The sequence below is a fragment of the Hibiscus syriacus genome, unplaced genomic scaffold, assembly GCF_006381635.1.
Source record: "Hibiscus syriacus cultivar Baekdansim isolate YM2019G1 unplaced genomic scaffold, ASM638163v2 tig00111100_pilon, whole genome shotgun sequence".
Classification (NCBI taxonomy): Eukaryota; Viridiplantae; Streptophyta; class Magnoliopsida; order Malvales; family Malvaceae; genus Hibiscus; species Hibiscus syriacus.
In genome coordinates, this window is record NW_024062985.1 from 775183 (window position 1) to 793127 (window position 17945).

The following is a 17945-nucleotide window of genomic DNA, read 5'->3' on the forward strand; positions in this document are numbered from 1 at the left end:
AAGTTTGGGTAAACTACATCATTCATCATTTAACTATCTTTTAATTCTTGTTTTGGTCTCTAAAGTTTCAAAAATTTCAATTTATCCACTCAACTTTCAAATTTTTACTATTTTGATCACTCTACCTTTAAATAATTAACGGTGTTACATAGAAACCAACACCAAAACGATGCCATATTGAATCCCTAAAAAAATCAAATATGAACCAAGACGACATAGTTTTAGTTCTTTATAAAATGCTATTTGTTTTTTCTCCCTCTCTTTTTCCTTCTCTCTCATTCTTGTTCTCCCTCTCATTCTTCTCCCTTTCTCTCCCTAGCAGTACGAGACGAGAAAGAAACTACGTGCTAGGGATATCGATCGTGGCTCCACCTTCCGACAAAAGGAGTAGGTGGTGGTTGCTCGTCAGATCATTTCAAGACCCAAAATCATAGTTGACCATCAATCCATTGAGACCATGGCTGGCTTCTGCCTTTGTCTGCTGGTTGGGGTTTTAACAACCAATCCTAAACCTCTGAATCAAGAATACCGACTCTTTAACTCCTTTTTTATTGGGCTTTTATTGGATCACGCCTTTTTTACTTTTGACCCTTCATCTAAGGCCAATGATAATACTTTCAAATTGTTGCATTGTTCATGGAACCTGCAAGTTTTTTAATATAACTCCTCCAAACTTATGAGTCACAAAGCAAGAGAGATAGAGAGAAGAAGATGACGCCTCTATACAACAAGCAGCAATAATAATTTGTTGGGTTTTTCTCTTTCGCCCCACATGAAGATGGAGCTATCAATTGATCCCCAACACCATACACCATCATCATCACAACCCTCATCATAGTCAAGCTTCTACAGCTGAAGCTGATATATCTGACGTTGTTCCTACAAGCTTCTATTTGTCTTCTCACATCAATGGTTCTGGAATCTGCTATGGAGTTGGGGATAGTGAAGGTTTTCAAGCATCTTTATTTGTTAATATCACTTTAGTCAAATGGGTCACCATGCACCTTGTATACTCTCTGCATATTATTTGTATGAAGGTTTGTTATTATAAATATAAGAGGAATTGATTGACCCAAAATTTGATTTGATTTTTGAAGAAAAAATTACACTTGATCTGACTCGATCTAAATATATATAAAATTTCATTTTTATTAAGTAAAATAATTACCTCATTAAAAAATAATATAAAGAGATTTATTATTTCAATTACTTCTAAGTATATAAAAAGTATAATATTATCTTAGGGTCGGGTGAAGGTTTTTTTTTCCAATCCCAAACCCGGCCCAACACCATTCATCAAAAACCTGATCCAAATGTGAATTCTAAAAAATTAAGGGTAAACTACATAAATAGTCACTCGTATTTGAGTAAATTTGTTTTTATCCATTGGTGTTTCAAAACTAATGATTTGGTCACTAACGTTATAATTTATAACAAATCAATAACTCGACGTTAACAACTATTATTGTGAATGACTAAATACTAATGTTAAATGATTTACATTTTATCTAAATCCTCTTATATAATAATATAAAAACTCAAAATTCAAAAAAAAGTAATTTATGATAGGTCAATTGTTAGATAATTCATGATAAGTTAACTATCTTATATTTTTATTGACGTAATGAGAATAACTATGTATCATATACTAACTAAAAATACTCTAAATTAATTGAAGCCTATAAGAATAAATTGTTAGAGAAAATAAATGTAAATAATATCTAAAGCATGATAGCTGTGTTGATTTCAAAGATACAATCTTTTGTAAGAAAAAGTTAATAAAATAACATAGATGATTATATAATAGAGGCGAGTACTTCTGTAGAGACTCGAAACATAACTAATAATACAACTAAATGAGATTTAAGTATTTAAAAATTAAAGAAATAAAAGAATCTCAATAAATTATGTTAATACAAGAAAATAATGAAACTATAATAAAAAAATTATTGATAATGTTTTGTATATATAACTTGCATTGAAATAATGAATGGAGTTAAGGATTTTGAATATAAGTATACGGAAGGGTATATATATTGAAATGGTTGATTAATATAGAAAGATGATATTCAAGTAAAATTAACTTTTAGAATGTGATATTTTTAATCGTTTAGTTCGAACATATACAAGTGTAAAACAAATGAGATACGAATAAATAATTTTATGAAACAAAATGCTTCAGATGAAAATGTAAGGTATAAAGCACAATTTGAGTCGTAATCCTTTTGAAACTACTTTGTAGTGAATGTAATTACTTTTATTTACTAATATGTTTTTATTAATTTAGGGTAAATACAATATAATATATGTTTAAAGATAATTAACTCTTTGATATTGAACGTTCATACCTCTAACATTCTTGGTGCTCGAACCCTGAACCTAAAAAAATAACAACAATTCATTTTATCACTGAAGCCACTGGGGTTTGTGCTTATATATAAAGGAAATAATAAATACGAAGAATTAGGTACATGTCTAATAATTATAGAGATCCCTATGTAATAAAATTTGTCCATAAAAGATTTAAAATATTTAAAGAAAATGTAAATTTAAGATGAGAGAATTTATTAATTTTTTTAAAGAGATTTGAAAATAATAAAATTTAAAAATTAAAATAAATCATCCTACAAAACATATCTCCTTAAAGCTTCCTTCCTTTTTCGTTTTATTTATAACAAGTAAAAAATAATTGGTGTTTGGAAAAATTATGAAAGTTGCCATTTATTCAAAGATAAGGTCAACTAAATCGATTCTCATGCTTTTAGTTCCATTAACATTTGACTGTTTGCCCTGCCAAATACCCATTAATATTCAATGATATGCCTTTTAAATCAGCTATATTTTAGGCCGTTGCCCACTTTATTTTTTTTCCTTTTTTGGGCTGAAATTACATGAAAATCAAACAAAATAAGAAGATATTAAAGTAAAGCAGTAGTAATTTTATTCATTAATATTAAACATTTTTTATTAACAAACAGTTGAATTTTACTTAAATTGATGAGTGGAAGTAACAGTATAAGAATGAAAAATAGGTTGGATAAGATTGAAGTGTGCAAGTCTGCCATCAATTTTTTTTTACAGAAAAGAAAAAACTTATAATATATATGAATAGTTGAATGATAAGTTTTTAATTTTTAATTGTCGGTGGATTCAATAAAATAACGTCATATATTTATAAAATTATTTTATAATTTTTAATAATCGAAAGCTCAATAAAACAATATCTTATAATTGAAAGATCGTTGATGTATGTTAGGGTATAAGAATAATAAATAGTTTGGATAAGATTGAGGTGTGTGTAAGACTAAACGCAATGGTGCGAACATTCTGGAATAAATTAATAAAAAAATGTGGTTTGACACTTGACTCCCATCTTAGGGACAAAAAGAAATTCGCAAAACATTACTTGGTAATCAAGCTTTCCTTTTTACCCTTTTGACCTGATGCTTATCTTTGATAGTTCATCTATTTTAATAGATTTTTTTATATTATATTTTTTTAATTAACTATTTTTTTAATTATTCTTACATTGCAATCAAATAATAAATTTTATATTATATTTAATAGATATACATATTTATTAATAGGAATAAATTGATATCATTGGTCGTTGATAGTTCATCTATTTTAATTTGGACGAAAATTGTAATTGAAGAGAGAATTGATGTTTTTGTAGGTGAGAGAATTGATATAAAGACGAAGAAAAATAATCTTATACAGAGATCGTGGAAGTTCCAACCTCTCTCTTAACCGTCTTGAGAAATATATATAATGACCATCATTTAATGGTGTCAGACATATAATAATTATGAATATTTATACGTAAGAATGATTTTTTTTTTTGTGATTAAAGTGTTTTTTCGCCCATAAGTATTGTAAAGTTAAAAGTGTGTTTTTCCACCCAACTACAAAAAGTTAAAATTTTCAACTTTTACTGTAGACGAACACTTTTGAAATGAAATTACATTTTTTTATCCTTAATCAATTTTAATTAGTTTTTAAACTAATACAAATGTACACTTATATATTGATTTTTTCCATTAATTTTAATATTAATTGTTAGATATAAGTTTTTTCCTAAAATTTTGAGTGGTTATAAGATAATATATGTTTATAATATTTTTTTAATCATTTAATATTGATTGTTAGATAACATTCTTTTAACCACTAATATCATTCAATAATTCTATAGTTAGATATAAGTTAATGTAACTTTAAAGATTTTTTTATACATAATCATCTAAAGTTTTTTATTAGATAAAAAATAATATTTTATCAATACTTATGTTAGTATATAATTATTTTATTTTAAATTTTTTATGAACATGTAATGATTATATTTTTATATAATTTTAATATCTAACATATATTTTATGTATTTAATTAAATTTTACAAATAATTTAAGCTTAAATGAAAAAATAATTAACTTACGTCAGTGTAAATAAATATTGAGAACTTGTTGAGATCAAATATTTTATAAGCATAATTTATAATTCAAGACATATCAACTATTTAAAATTATGTAGACATATTTTATTGATGTAAAAAAAACATAATTCGAAGACTACTTGTTCGTTTAAGACAATAATTTATATTAATTACTTAAAAATATTTAAAATTTATATTTTATATATCAAAATATTATTAATGAATTGCCATAAGTTTTTATATTTTTATTATAATTTAAATTGTTTTATTTTATATATAATAATGTTAGTAAATTTAGTTATCATTAAATTAACTTATTTTTAATTTAGAATATTAGGTCTAAATTTGATATTTTTTTCAAAAGTACTTTTTGATAATAATATCAAACACAAAAATTTTAGGCTTTACTTTTTCAAAGTCACTTTTTAAATGCACTTTCTAGAAATTTTTTTGAAGGTAATTTCATATTTACCTAGTTTTCAGATTTTATATTTTGTTTTGATAAATCATGTGAACATGTCAGATGTCTTATCTTTATATTAAGTTCGACGTGAGAGTATATGTTCAGAAGATGTCAGTTCCTTGATAGTTTCGATAAACAGAAAGATCTGTTTGAAGACTTTGTTTGATGGAAAACTGACAACTTCTGTAGATCATGTCCGACAAAACCTTAATAATTTCTTAATGTTATCTCTAAAGGCATAAAATATTCTAAATCATAAATAATTTTATTACAAAAAGCATTATATTTCGTAATTCAAACAACCTTAATATATTTAATCGTTAGTGGAGTAATGCTTAGCCCGTAAAAAGGGGGTTAGATGAACCTAAAAAGGTTTAAGGAAAGTGATGGGTATTGGCCCATTAATTTCACACGTTGTAAACCGCAGCTTAATACGATGAAACTATAGGATGTGTCATAATAAACAAACACAACTTGTCGTCATCATCATCCTTTGAAAAAAACACACTGGGTTTTATACTCCATATTAAAAATGTTTTGCCCAGTTGCGTGAGTGTAAGAAGGGGGTGGAAAAGTCAGACGGTCAACTTCAAGTCAAATCAGAAACTAATGAGTCGTTGCGCGTTCTAATTACGAGAATAAAAAAAATACGCACTGCTCTCTCTCTATATAATCGCTCTACCCTTAATATCCTATAGTAAGTAAGCTTTAATCTCTTAGATTCTTACCCTTATTTGATCTAACCATTTCTCAGTTCACAAATGGATATTTATGAGGGAGGTTTAATATCTGAAACTCCACACATTGACATGGATGTACGGAAAGGTCCATGGACCGAAGAAGAAGACTTCATGCTCAAATCACATGTCTATATTCACGGCGAAGGTCGCTGGAATTCAGTTGCTAGTTTATCAGGTTAATCGATATACAGTGTTATAACCCCATCATTTTTAAGTTATTTTCATATGATTTGTTGTGATACTGAGATGATATATGTGCATAGGATTAAAAAGAAGCGGCAAAAGCTGCAGATTGAGATGGATGAACTATTTGCGACCGGAACTGAGACGTGGGAACATTACTCTCCAAGAGCAGCTACTGATACTTCAACTCCATTCTCGATGGGGCAACAGGTTTTTACTTTGACTCCCATTTTTGCTTTCATTTCAAATTCAACAAACATATGACCGAGACTTATTGGCTGGTTTTAATCATGAAGATGGTCCAAAATCGCACAACAACTGCCTGGAAGGACCGACAATGAGATTAAGAACTATTGGAGAACAAGAGTCCAGAAACTGGCGAAGCAGCTTAAATGTGAAGTTAACAGCAAACAGTTCAGGGACGCCATGCGTTCCGTTTGGATTCCCCGTCTAATTGAACGAATCTGTGCTTCATCCCAACCCCCCTCAGTTCAACCTTACACCACCACCGCAACTTGCATGGATAGTATCAGCAGCACCAGCACCTGTCAAATCATCAGCCATGCAGATACAACAATCGGGCCGGTCCAAGTTGACCCGAGTATCTTGCCCGAGTTATCAGGCACTTCATCAGACTCCCAGGATGCCCAAGTCTCTTCCGTTTCAGACCTGGCATATTGTTGCAATCCACTGAGCGTTTCAGACTATGCTTACAACTTAGAAAAGGGGTCGGGTTTATGGTCCGAATATTTAGCGGGCACATGGAATATAGATGATTGGGTTGGATTAGAGGCGACAGATGTGGAGATTCGATGACGAGTGTGTGGAATGAAGAGAATATTTGGTTCTTAAGACAGCAGCTTTATGATGACGATAATACGAATAAGTTCAGTGACGCATAAGGTTTTATATATTAAAAACAATTTCTCGACCCTGTTACTAAAGTTGTACGGCACCCAAGAATTTTTGTAAATCCTTGTACTTGTATGTATAAAATTATATATATCTTAATTTAAATAAGAGTTTCATGCTTTTTTATAATTGAATTTTATGAGTTACAAATCTTATAAAAAGATTGAAATTTTATTTTCTATTTTAGATATTTAGTTGAATTTCACTTTTGAAGATTACGTTGTTCCTATGTATGGGACAAGGTGTATAAATGGTTATTAAATTATTTTAAGATCAATTTTTAAAAATTATAAAATAAATATAAAATTCTTGTCAAAAGATTCACCTATCAAAGTTAGATGCGCGATGTGGGTCAAACTCATTTCCTCAAACTCAGGACTTCTAGCGAGAATAATTTTCTCTTTTACAATTGAAGTCACTTGATGAGTTCCCATTAACCACTCTTAATTATTTTAAGGAGCACGAACCCCAATGACCTATGTGGTAATTAATGAATTGATTTTATACCTCGAGGTCTCAAAATCGAGTACCAAGAATGACAGGGTACGAAATATTTAAATAAATTATAATTTTGATTTGTTTTTTTACAAAACATAAGAATTAAACAACAATATAAACCAAAATATAATGAACAATTTTGGACCATAAATGAATTTCTTCAACAACCAGGAAATTGCTAGCTGCTAGTTCAAAGGAGATGAGAGTTGAGTAGAGAAAGTGCAATAGTTCCCAAAGATGGGGTGGGGTTACAACTGAGCCGAAGTTGATATATGCCGAAGAGTATATGAAGACAACAGTTGCCTCTGGGAGAACTTGGCCCATTTTGTGCAGCATGCGCGAGAAGAATGATTCCAAGTTCCCAAAGACAAATGCGTTAGACATTGCAGGAACGACGTTGAGGGTTTTATCGTCTCGCCCAGTATGTTTAAGGGTTCAGAAGATAAATTGTGGTCTTAGCTTTGAAGCCATTGAATGGAACATCTACCCACTCAAGTTAGATCATTTTTTTTAAAACTTTCTACGGCAACACCAAAATTAATGTAATCATATACAATATATATGTTGCGAAAGACGACTATCGGATAGAGCAAAATCGCAACTGATAATTTGAGAAAATAAAAATGAAGATAAAAGAGACACAAAATTTACGTGGAAAACCCCTAATAATTTAGGGTAAAAACCACGGGCAACGGTAGAAGAATTTCACTATGAGAAAATAGGAATTATAACCTCTCTCGATCTACCAAGGAGAAAACAATGATAATTCTCTCTAGATAAAAAGGAGAAAACAACTCTCAAGAAACTCTCTAAAATCTCTCTAGTATTGGAAGAAAGCTAGAATGCTTTGGGATGATTTTGAAGCTAAATGAGCTAGGGTATTTATAGTTGAAACTTAAGGACTAATCTTATAAATACCCTAGCTCATTTAGCTTCAAAATTATAGCTTCAAAATCCAGCAATGTCTGGTCTTGTGCATATCATAGCGAACATTAAACTTCCCACTGCTGATGCATACGATACTCGAGACATCTTCATCCTCTCTTCTTCACTGCTAGGACTCATACTGGAGGATAATTTGAAGTTAATAGGAAGAGGGGTAGAAATTGGCTTACAATCTTGCATGTTGAATCGTGACAAGATCTTCTTCAAGTAATTCTTTTGTGAAAGCCAAATCTTCCTATTACTTCTGTCTCGGTGAATTTGCATCCCTAGAATCTTGTTTGCTGATCCCAAGTCCTTCATTTCAAATTCCCTAGCCAGTTGTGCCTTCAATTCTTCAATATGATCTTTGTTGGGTCCTGCAACCAACATGTCATCCACATACAACAGTAATATAACAAAATTGTTATCACCAGACCTCTTGAAATAAGCACAAGGGTATGCATTAAGTCTGTTGTATCCAAGGCACATAATGAAGGAATCAAATCTCTTATACCAACACCTCGGCGCCTGCTTTAGACCGTACAGAGATTTGTTCAACCTGCAAACCAAGTTCTTCTTTTCTTTTTCTTCAAAACCTTCAGGCTGGAGCATGTAAATCTCTTCTTCAAGATTTCCATGAAGAAAAGATGTTTTAACATCTAGCTGCTCTAGATGTAAGTTCAATGTAGCACACATTGCCAATACTACTCAAACTGTTGTTAGTCGAACTACAGGAGAAAATATTTCATTGAAATCAATACCTTCTTTTTGAGCATATCCTTTGACCACCAGTCTTGCACGATACCTCTCAACTTGATCGTCACCATTTCGCTTGATTTTGAAGACCCATTTGTTACCAATTGGCTTCCTTCCTTGTGGTAGTGGCACAAGGTCCCATGTATTATTTTTATTAAGGGCTTCAATTTCTTCTTGCATCGCCATAATCCACAGTGAAGCATCTGAGCTGTTTATTGCCTCATGGTATGTTGATGGCTCACCGTCCTCTGTTAAAAGGCAGTATGCAATATTACCTTCTATAACATAATCTGAGTGCCAATTGGGACGTCTTCTCACACGATCTGATTGACGAGTTGTTGGAGCTTCAGAACTCTCTGGTTCTTGTTCATCATGTGCTGGTTCTGCTTCAGAAGAATCTCCTTCTTCAAACTCTTTTTCCACATGTATCTGAGTAGTCTCTGACTTTTCAGCACTATCATCGTCTTCTTTTCTTTGTAGTTTATCTTCTAAAAAGATAACATCTCTACTAATGATCACTTTGCGGGCAGTGAGATCCCACAAGCGATACCCCTTTACTCCATCAGCATACCCCAAGAATTTGCATTTCCTGGATTTTGGATCCAACTTTGAAATTTCTTGGGAGTTGTACATCACGTACACTATACTTCCAAATATATGGAGGTTTGAATAATCAGCTGGTTTTCCAGTCCACATCTCCATTGGTGTCTTCAGCTCTATTGCAGTTGATGGAGCTCGATTCACCAAATAACAGGCGGTATTGACTGCTTCTGCCATGAATGATTTTTCTAGGCCTGCATCCCTCAACATTGCTCTTGTTCTTTCTAACAAGGTTCTGTTCATCCGCTCTGTCACTCCATTTTGTTGAGGAGTGTTCGCCACTGTGAACTGTCTTTTTGATGCCTTCTTTCCTGCAAAAGTCATCAAATTCTTCGCTTGTGTATTCTCCTCCATTATTTGTTCTGAAACACTTGATCTTATTTCCAGAATCAAGTTCCACCCGTGCTTTGAAGTTTTTGAAAGTTGAAAACACGTCTGACTTCTTCTTAATAGGGTGCACCTAACATCTCCTGGAGTAGTCATCAATAAATGAGACAAAGTATTTTTCTCCACCTAGGGACGTTACTGGTGCTTGCCATACGTCAGAGTGAACCAATTCTATAACACTTTTGCCTCTAGAATTTGATGTGTTGAATTTCAACCGGTGCTGCTTACTTGTTATGCAATGCTCACACAAAGTAAGTGATACCTTTGTTAAGCCTGGAAGTAGATTTTGCTCCACAAGGACTTTCATTCCTTGTTCTGACATGTGTCCAAGTTTCTTATGCCATAACATTGCAAAATCTGAACTACATGAGGCAACAGAGGCTTCTGCTTCTAGCAATGTCTCTCCCTTCAGCATGTACAAGTTTGCAACTATCTTTTCACCTTTCAGCACCACAAGCGCTCCACGGAACACCTTCATTATTCCTTTCCGTGTTTCAATCTTGCTAGCATTATTATCCAACAATCCGTAGGATAATAAATTTTTCTTCAGGCCTTTCACGTGCCGCACATCTCAAACAACTTTAATTGTTCCGTCATACATCTTCAATTTGATGGTTCCCACGCCAACGATCTCTAAGGCATGATCATTGCAACTATAAACAGATCCTCCTGAGACAGGTTCATAATGATGGAACCATTCTCTTCTTGAGGTCATGTGATATGTTGCTCCCGAATCAATGAGCCATATATCTGCAAATCGTTTTCTTCCTTCCACGGTGGTTGACGCTTCACAGCATAGAGCATCTCCATCATCTGAAGTGTTTGCGGTATTGCCTTGTGGATTGGAGTTTTTATTTAGACTCCAACAATCCTTCTTCAAATGACCATTCTTTCCACAGTTGTAACACTTTAAATTCTTCTTGCTCCTCGACTTCGATCTACCATGTTTGTGACTGCTGCTTTGGCCACGTTCTGTTGATCTTCCTCTCATCGTTGTCATCGTTGTCAACGCTTCTGCTTGTTGCAGATTTACTTGTCTGTCTTCCTTGTTCTTGCGCCGATTTTCTTCTTGTAGAACAGCAGCTGCAACATCATCAAATATTAGACTAGTGACATTACTGTTTGTCAAGTTGATGATGAGTTGATCATACGAATCCGGTAGACTTTGAAGTAGAAGTTCAGCACGTTCTTGTTCTCCTATTTTACAACTTAAGGATGTAAGCTGAGAAAATAAAGTATTCAGTGTATTTAAGTGCTCCGTCACTGAAGTAGATTCTGGCATACGGAGAGTGTACAATTTTGTCTTAAGGAAAATTTTATTGTGCAGCGATGTGGCCTCGTACAATTTGGTGAGATGGTCCCATATCTCCTTAGCTGTCTTCTTCTCCTCGATGCTTGACAATACTTCATCTGCTAATGTTAGATGAAAGTTTGCCATAGCATTCCCGTCCATTTCGATCCATTTGTTGTCATCTGTGAAATCCACTGGCTTTTCACTGATAGTTGCTAGACAACCGTCTTTCCTCAGGATGGCCTTCATCTTCAATTTCCACAATGAGAAATTTCTCCCATTGAATTTTTCAATATCAAATTTCGTTGACATAGCTTCTATTATTGATAGCTCCCACTATTTCACTATCGTGAATATTTTTTTAGAACCTCAAAGAATGGGTAATACCTTCTTATTTTCTTATGTTGGAGGATCCACCTTTTGGTGGCAACCACAAAGACAATAAGCAGATATTACACACTCAAATCTGGCTCGGATACCAATTGTTGCGGAAGACGGCTATCGGATAGAGCAAAATCGCAACTGATAATTTAAGAAAATAAAAATGAAGATAAAAGAGACACAAAATTTACGTGGAAAACCCCTAAAAATTTAGGGTAAAAACCACGGGCAACGGTAGAAGAATTTCACTATGAGAAAATAGGAATTACAACCTCTCTCGATCTACGAAGGAGAAAACAATGATAATTATCTCTAGATAAAAAGAGAAAACAACTCTCAAGAAACTCTCTAAAATCTCTCTAGTATTGGAAAAAGCTAGAATGCTTTGGGATGATTTTGAAGCTAAATGAGCTAGGGTATTTATAGTTGAAACTTAAGGACTAATCTTATAAATACCCTAAATTACAATGACTAAAATTAATTATCCCATTACCCAATTTCAACAAAAATTAGGTGCCTAATTTTTGACTTGACAAACCACCATTTGGTGCCTAAATTATTTGACTTTTAACAATATACCCAAATATCAAATTATTCTTTTCCAAATTGCCAATTTTCAACGCAAACTGCTCTCGACTTACACCGAGTTGCAATTGGCGTAACAAATAGCTGACTGACAACATTAGCAGTGATGCCAATGTTGACATCTTAATTAGACAACAAATGTAAGTATTTTGATTTGTAATGCAAAATTAGATTATAGAGAATTCTTATTTAATGGGACTTGATCTTTCTCTTTTATAAAGATACTTTGTTTAATTAAAGGGATATGTTTTTATCATCTTTATCATGAAGATTTGGAAGCTGATTCTCATGAAATTTATCAGCTGCATTAAAGAGTTGCAATCCTTCATGAAGTTCAAGCACTTTGAAATAAAGCTATACTGAAAAGGAATCTCTATGAGCGGAGAGATATATATATATATATATATATATATATATATATATATATTGTTAATGTTTTACTGCAAATACGTTTTAAAACAGAAGAAAAGAAGACATGAAAAAGAAGAAAGGAATACAAACAGTTTTTGAAAATATGATGGAGAGGCTCCATGCAGTACACTCTCATCATTCTAACATTTTCATTAAATGGATTACAAAATACAATATAGCTTGAAATAATAGATCTGTCAAACATTAGTGTAAAAGAAACACTTAAAACAGACTCGAAAACAACTAAAAGACATCATTACAACTAATACACAACACGTATTTGTTTTCCAATATCATACTCAAAATACATCAACATATACTGCATAAAGACTATTGTCCTTTATGTAATTATTTGTTTATTACTTCTTGTAAGAGGTGTTTTGTTCTTTAATAGTAAGGTGTTTATGAGAGCTTACTTATCCTGTTCTTTATGGTAGTTGTTAAAACCTTAGTAGGTTACAAAATTTGAGAGATTTGGTTGGGTTTGAATCATGTCTTGTACTAAGAGTTTGATAGTGGATTTATCTTCAAGTAAGGCTCCGTAAATGCACGAATTGTTCTAAACCACGCAAACAAATTTTCTCTGCATTTTGCTCACCTGTTGTTGTTCCAATTCTACATCCAGTTACAGACCGCCTTGCAACTCAAGTAACAACTAAGCAATAACCAACATATTTTCTCCAGTAAAAGGCCAAACATATCGTCCATTTACTTCAGTGATAAGTCCTTAAGCTTGTTCTCTTAGTTACATGATTTTCTTTCAATTTCAACTACTGTTGTATGGAATAGAAAACTGATGCAAGGGAACTCTTTTATTCTTTTCTTTCACCTGTCCGGTTTCGGGAATAAAATAGCTGTTTGACCAAAGTTAAGACCCAATTTTTTTTAATACTGTGGCTCAGGCCTAAGATGGATTTCGAATAGTTTAACGCAAGGTTTATTATTAGCCTAACAGCAAAGGCCCCAGTCCCCAGCAGGGTCCAATTTGTTGAAAAACTAACAACATTTCCTGCAAGAACCAGGGAAATTTTATAGGAGCGAGAAGGGTCAAAGGATAGACTCTGACCCTTCCTTTAAGCTTGTTCTCTTAGTTACATGATTTTCTTCCAATTCCAACTACTGTTATAAGGAATAGAAAACTACTGTTAGTTTTGATGCCGTTATAGGATGCTAAAGAGTGATAGAGTTATTAATATACATCATGGCAGTCATAGTGTTATATTAATATACATCTCTGGTGCTGGGCAGCTATTTCTCAGCAGCAGTTAATACCATTTCTATGCTCTTAAAAGCTGGTTTTTCTTTTTCCTCTGTAAATTCAGATGCAGGAACAAGATTCAAGCATTTGCCTCTAGGACCATTGCTACTCGTTTTTCATATACAATACCGTCAGCATTCAGCTTGGTGTAAGTTGTCTAAGTTGCAACATATTTTATCAAATCTGATGGATTTCTTAACTTCAAGTTACTGAAAAAACTAATTGATTATGTAGTTTTCTTTTTACTTGTAGGAAAAAGGAAAAGAAATTAGAAATATGTATTCTCCCTGAGTTACTGTAATATTTATAATGTAATAAATTTCATATCATCAATCGGTACAACAGATGCAAACCACGGCAGTAAGTAACAATAAAACAAAGACAACTTGCCTGGGAGAAAACTTCTTTATTTCTCTCGTGGACTAATGTTCGGTCTTCATAGTTCATATTCAAATATTTTGTCCAATTTGTGCGTGTACGCGACCAATATAAGATTATGGAAAAGTCGGACAGTCAAAAGCCGAAGAGAAAATTCACAAAATGGGTCGTTGCCAATTCTACTTTTGATCACATACATGCCCCCTTTTCCCCTTGTTTATTATGATAAACAAGAATAAAAAGAAATAATTGTTTACTTTTTGTAGTCAATCCCATCTTTGCCGCTTTCTGTATAATATCCCCTCTGCTCTCACATTCCTGTAAGTTCATCCTTTGTATCGTCAACAATAAACACAAAGTCATAAATTTCTTCATCTTCTCCAAATGGATGTTTACGAGAGTGGTTTCGTATCCGAAACTCCACAAAGTGAAGAAGTGATGGACGTAAGGAAAGGTCCATGGACAGAAGAAGAAGACTTCACGCTCAAGGCGTATGTTCGTGTTCATGGTGAAGGTCAATGGAATTCGGTTGCTCGCTTATCAGGTTTAAAAAGAACCGGAAAAAGCTGCAGATTAAGATGGCTGAACTATTTGAGACCAGAAGTGAGACGTGGGAACATCAGTCTCCAAGAACAGCTATTGATTCTTCAACTCCATTATCGATGGGGCAACAGGTTTTTACATTTTGAGTTTTGACTCCCATTTTCAATAAACTTTGTGAAGAGTTTAGCTAAACTTATTGTTGTCTGGTTTTGATCTTGAAGATGGTCGAAAATCGCACAACACTTGCCTGGGAGGACCGACAACGAGATAAAGAACTATTGGAGAACACGAGTCCAGAAACAGGCAAAGCAGCTTAAATGTGACGTTAACAGCAAACAGTTCAGGGACACCATGCGTTACGTTTGGATTCCCCGTCTAATTGAACGAATCTGTGCTTCATCTGAATCACCCTCGGGTCAACCCTCCACCACCGCCTACAGCAACATAACCACCGATCAGATCACCTATGAAAATACAAGTGGATCGGTCCAAGTCGACCCGAGTGTCTTGCCCGAGTTATCAGGCACTTCATCAGACGTTTCGAACAACCGAATAGCTTGCAAACCAGGTCCGGTTTATGCTCGGAAATTTTGTGGAATATTGATGGTGGAGACTACATGGAGAGTGTGTGGAATGAAGAGAATATTTGGTTCCTAAGACGGCAGCTTTATGACGATGATTTGAATTAGCTTACCTGACGCATCATTATATCAAGCTTTATATTTTAAACCTTTTTCACCATTTTGTTGGCATCATATAGAGTATCCAACAGTAAACACCACAAAATCTGAAGATTTTGGAACGTAAATGTTTCACGCTACAATATCCAGGTTGACATAGAGCTATAACATTACTGTATATGCTGAAAATAATACCATTTGCATTGCTCAATTATGTTTCTTTTTTCCCTTTTATTTACTTCTTAAAAAATATATTAATATAAACAATCACGGGATAGTGGTGTGATAACACCGAAATTTTATATTCAATCAAAATTGATTCTTTAATCAAATTTTGAGTGATCAATCGTTTTGGTTATATTTCAAATTTAATAAATGTAATTTAACTTCATTAAATTCAAGTATAGAAAATGTTTAATTAAAAATAAGTATATATTTTCTATATTCAATCGTTTTCGTTAATTATTAACCATATGAGAAAAGGTAAAATAATTTTCAATCTTCTACATTTACAGCTTTCGTCGCCTAACCCTTAAAAAGTTATAAATATAGATGATTATAAAATTATATTGTTTAGTTAAAAATATTGTATTTATTTTTAAAGATTAAGAGTCAAATTGATCAAAACCATAAACATAGTGATTGAAAATTTATTTTATCTTTATAGCTATCAGATCAACAATTAATAGTAAAACTGAACACAAACTAATAAAGAGCAAAACTTTTGAATAAAAAATAATACAAAGATTCAGATCTGCAAAAATATAATATAATGACTAAAAATATTTATAATAATATTTGAAATTTTTTAAGTCGATTCGAGTTTATAAAATTCGAGTTAGTCGAGTTGTTCGAGTTTATGTTTAAATTTATTGTAAATATTTATAATAATATGATACTATTTGATTATAATTTAAACGATTTCCTATAATCAAATACAATACATATATTTTTTCATATTTTTTTCATGTGATAAATATATATCATACAGAGATGAGGAATCCGACTCAAACTTAAAATATTCAATTAATTACTAAAAAAATTGGAGTTATTTGAGCTCTATTTTATAACTTAACTCGAAATTTAAATTTTTTAAGTCAAGTAAGTTTATAAAATTATGAATTGAGTCAATTTAAATAGAATATTTTTTAATTGATTTAAACCAAAAAAAATTAATTTTTTTAATCAAATCGAATAGCGTTTACTTTCGTATTTGGTTATTGTTTATCTCATTTTTGGTACAGCGTTGAAATTGAAGAATGTTCTTTGGGCTAAAAGGATTTTCAGACCTGCAATAAAAACATGATAATTCATGGATTTTATATATTGAGATAATTTCCCCATATTTAAGTTAATCTAAGATAATAAATAATATGGAGACTTGGAGGAATACCTCTTTATTTATTGTTGATCCAGAGAGTACTTTTATATTGTATTCAATTAAGATAATAATATGATGTAAAAATATTTATTATCTTTATAATCCTATTTGAATTTAAGATATTTATTTATGTTTAAATCATATGTTAAATAAATAAACATATAATTTACATAAAAATTAAAATAAAATATTTGATAATTGGCTTTAATATGATTATGGTATACCAATTATCATTGTTCTTTTAAAACAAATGAAATACAAGAGCCAAGTGTGTTAAGCCTACCAAGTAAACGTTTGATTTTTTCTTTGAAGGACTTGTTTCTCTATCACCAATGCCGTCACCGCTTACGTTAGCAATGATGATTTTATTGTCTTAATTAAGATATACATATATTATTTTTTAAAATATTTGTTATATTAAATTATTTTATTTAAAAATTTAAATTCGAAGAATCATATCTACAAGGTGTACACTTGTTGTCAATAATTAAAAAAATTACGAACATATAATTACCTCAAACCGTTTAAATATATATATATATAGTTTCAAACCTATTATGAAAATTGGAAAACCATTGCTCGAGTCTGTGCAATTCATAAAAATAAATAAACATTATATACATGTGACAATGTATTTGGATATCTGGAAGTGTAATTATTAAGATTACGTTCTTTTATAATAATAATAAAAAATTATAATTCTCTAAACGTATTCAATTGCTAAAGTGTAATTGCGTAGTACAATTCAATAAAATTGATTATTTAAATAATAAATAACTTTTTAAAGATATTATGATTTAGTAAACGTATAATTATTTTAATTCTCATTCATATTCTTAAAATTTGAAGAATGTAACAAATTTTGTTGATTATAATGGTTACCTAAACATATTATATATATAATTACAAATAAATATACACAAATTCAATTATTTTATAATTTTAAGATAATTTTACATTATATTTTTAAAAATATATAATTAAGTAATTTTGTTTCATATATTAATAAGGATACACGCTATAGATGCCACCTATAATTTACAAGTTAAATCCGTTATAATTTTCAAAATTATATCAAAGTCATTCGAATCATATCCAAAGTTATCAAGATTGTATCAAAGGCTAGTAAATAATAATTACAAATG

The 17945-nt window shown here is 31.6% G+C and overlaps 2 protein-coding genes across 2 annotated transcripts; both read left to right on the top strand.

Annotated features, from left to right (window-relative positions):
* Positions 1 to 5638: 5638 nt before the first annotated feature.
* On the top strand, positions 5639 to 6731 carry LOC120153384 (transcription factor MYB108-like). Its single transcript, XM_039165342.1, has 3 exons — positions 5639 to 5807; positions 5896 to 6025; positions 6112 to 6731. The coding sequence occupies exons 1-3, from the start codon at positions 5654 to 5656 to the stop codon at positions 6629 to 6631; spliced, it is 804 nt and encodes a 267-aa protein (XP_039021273.1). The 5' UTR covers positions 5639 to 5653; the 3' UTR covers positions 6632 to 6731.
* Positions 6732 to 14547: 7816 nt separating this feature from the next.
* LOC120153385 (transcription factor MYB78-like) lies at positions 14548 to 15532 on the top strand. Its single transcript, XM_039165343.1, has 2 exons — positions 14548 to 14870; positions 14961 to 15532. The coding sequence occupies exons 1-2, from the start codon at positions 14581 to 14583 to the stop codon at positions 15394 to 15396; spliced, it is 726 nt and encodes a 241-aa protein (XP_039021274.1). The 5' UTR covers positions 14548 to 14580; the 3' UTR covers positions 15397 to 15532.
* The last annotated feature ends 2413 nt before the right edge of the window (positions 15533 to 17945 follow it).

Bases quoted from the DNA above. Each gene is read 5' to 3' on its own strand.
- LOC120153384 (XM_039165342.1), top strand. From the start codon at position 5,654: ATGGATATTTATGAGGGAGGTTTAATATCTGAAACTCCACACATTGAC. The intron at 5,808-5,895 runs GTTAATCGATAT...ATATGTGCATAG, and splicing joins TTCAGTTGCTAGTTTATCAG to GATTAAAAAGAAGCGGCAAA. The intron at 6,026-6,111 runs GTTTTTACTTTG...TTAATCATGAAG, and splicing joins CATTCTCGATGGGGCAACAG to ATGGTCCAAAATCGCACAAC.
- LOC120153385 (XM_039165343.1), top strand. From the start codon at position 14,581: ATGGATGTTTACGAGAGTGGTTTCGTATCCGAAACTCCACAAAGTGAA. The intron at 14,871-14,960 runs GTTTTTACATTT...TTGATCTTGAAG, and splicing joins CATTATCGATGGGGCAACAG to ATGGTCGAAAATCGCACAAC.